Source organism: Limanda limanda, chromosome 2 (genome assembly GCF_963576545.1).
Source record: "Limanda limanda chromosome 2, fLimLim1.1, whole genome shotgun sequence".
In the NCBI taxonomy this organism is placed as follows: Eukaryota; Metazoa; Chordata; class Actinopteri; order Pleuronectiformes; family Pleuronectidae; genus Limanda; species Limanda limanda.
The window spans coordinates 1,988,033-1,990,590 of NC_083637.1; the positions used below are offsets into that span (position 1 = coordinate 1,988,033).

The 2,558-nt window shown below is 48.9% G+C and overlaps 1 protein-coding gene across 1 annotated transcript; it reads left to right on the plus strand.

The window, feature by feature from the left end:
* Positions 1–536: 536 nt before the first annotated feature.
* LOC133027435 (NLR family CARD domain-containing protein 3-like) lies at positions 537–2,306 on the plus strand (the record flags this gene model as incomplete). Its single annotated transcript, XM_061094449.1, has 1 exon — positions 537–2,306. A coding segment is annotated over exon 1 (1,593 nt), but the record flags the coding sequence as incomplete, so codon positions are not given.
* Positions 2,307–2,558: the final 252 nt, after the last annotated feature.

Here is a 2,558-nt window from a genome sequence, read left to right on the forward strand (position 1 = left end):
GGTGAAAACAAAACCTCCTTTACAGAAGTAATGACAACCTGTGACTGTGACATGTGAGTTATCAGGAAATGTCTTCACAGGGAGAGGAAGACGAGCCATGTTTCTGAGGAGGAGCAGTCGTCCTGCTGTGCTTCAGGTCAGGACGTCCTGAAGGATCCAGTCTCCACCAGCTGTGGACACTGGTTCTGCAGACAGTGCATCACCTCATACTGGGACCAGTCTGGTTCTTCAGGAGACTCCTCCTGTCCCCAGTGTGGACAAAGATCCAGAAGAGGAGCTGGAGCTCAGACAGCCGGTCAGCACTGTACATGTGTCTGCTGATGTCTTCACTTCTGACATCAGCACATGTGGTTTTATTTTGTTCCTTCATACAGCATCAACATTTAACATCGTTAGAAAAGCACAAAGTTTAAAAGCTTTTATTTTCTGTAGTTTTCTGTATCTGATGAAAACAATCAGCAGATTCTTAGATTCTCTGTCTCTGACTCTGTCTCTCTCTTTCTTGTCTTTCAGCAGATCGTGTTCTGCAGGAGGTTTTAGATGAACATAAGCTCAGTCTGAGGAGGAGATGTGAACATGTGACTGAAGGAAGTGATGAAACAGGAAGTAGAACCCTCCTCAACAGGATCTACACTGAGCTCTACATCACAGAGGGACAGAGTGAAGAGGTTAATACTCAACATGAGGTGAGGCAGCTTGAGACGGCTTCCAAGATGAAGAGCCTCCACGACACTCCCATCAAGAGCCACGACATCTTTAAAGCCTCCACTGACCAGCAGAGACGCATCAGAGTCGTCCTGACCAACGGCGTCGCTGGCGTTGGAAAAACCTTCTCGGTGCAGAAGTTCACTCTGGACTGGGCAGAGGGTTTAGAAAACCAGGATGTGGGTCTGCTGACTGTGCTTTCGTTCAGGGAGCTGAACCTGGTGAAGGACCAGCAGCACAGTCTCCTCACGCTGCTCCGTGTTTTCCATCCAGCGTTACAGAAGCTCACGGCAGAGACGCTCGCTGTCTGTAAACCTTTGTTCATCTTTGACGGCCTGGATGAAAGCAGACCTTCTCTGGACTTCAACCACAGGGAGCTTGTGTCTGAGGTCACACAGAGGTCATCAGTCAACGTGCTGCTAACAAACCTCATCCGGGGGAATCTGCTTCCCTCGGCTCTCGTCTGGATAACCTCCAGACCTGCGGCGGCCAATCAGATCCCTCCTGCATGTGTTGACAGGGTCACAGAAGTACGAGGCTTCAGTGACGCCCAGAAGGAGGAGTACTTCAGGAGGAAATTCAGTGATGAAGAACTGTGCAGCAGAATCATCTCACACATCAAGACGTCCAGGAGCCTCCACATCATGTGTCAAATCCCAGTCTTCTGCTGGATCAGTGCTACAGTTCTGGAGCACATGTTGACCACAGACCAGAGAGGAGAGCTGCCCAAGACCCTGACTGACCTGTACTCACACTTCCTGCTGGTTCAGACAAAGAGGAAGAACAACAAGTACGGTGAGGGACATGAGACGACTCCACAGCAGCTGACGGAGGCTGACAGGGACGTTCTCCTGAAGCTGGGGAAGCTGGCACTCAAACATCTGGAGGAAGGAAACATCATGTTCTACCAAGAAGACATGGAGCGGTGTGGTCTTAATGTCACAGAGGCCTCGGTGTATTCAGGAGTTTGTACTGAGATCTTCAGAAGAGAGTGTGTGATCTTCCAGAAATCAGTCTACTGCTTTGTTCATCTGAGCGTTCAGGAGTTTCTGGCTGCAGTCTACATGTTCCACTGTTACACCGAGAGGAACACAGGACAACTGAAAAACTTCTTGGGAACATGTGAGGACACAGACAGTACCTTCTCCCTGGATGACCTCCTGAAGAAAACCATGGAGAAATCCCTCACCAGTACAAATGGTCATCTGGACCTGTTTGTTCGCTTCCTTCACGGCCTCAGTTTGGAGTCCAACCAGAGAGTCTTAGGAGGCCTGCTGGGTCAGACAGAGAACAATCCAGAGATCATCCAGAGAGTCATCAACAACCTGAAGGAGATGGAGAGTGATAACATTTCTCCTGACAGAAGCATCAACATCTTCCACTGTCTGACTGAGATGAACGACCACTCAGTTCATCAGCAGATGAAACAGTTCCTGAAGTCAAAGAACAGATCAAAGGAGAAACTCTCTGAGATCCACTGCTCAGCTCTGGCCTACATGCTGCAGATGTCAGAGGAGGTTCTGGATGAGTTGGACCTGAAGAAGTTCAACACATCATACCAGGGTCAACTGAGACTGATCCCAGCTGTGAGGAACTGCAGGAAGGCTCTGTGAGTCCAGACATGATCAATAACGTGTTCAATCAGTGGAGCTGAGTCGTTCTTCAAATACACTCAGTGTTATATGATTCTCATTGTTTTGGGCAGCATGGTGTTGCAGTGGTCAACACTGTTAGTGCAGCCTTTCTGTGAGGAGGAGGATCTCCTGGTGTCTGCAGGGTTTTCTCTGGGTTCTCCAGCTTCCTCCACAAACCACAAGACATGTAGATTGGAGTTATTATTATGTACATATACA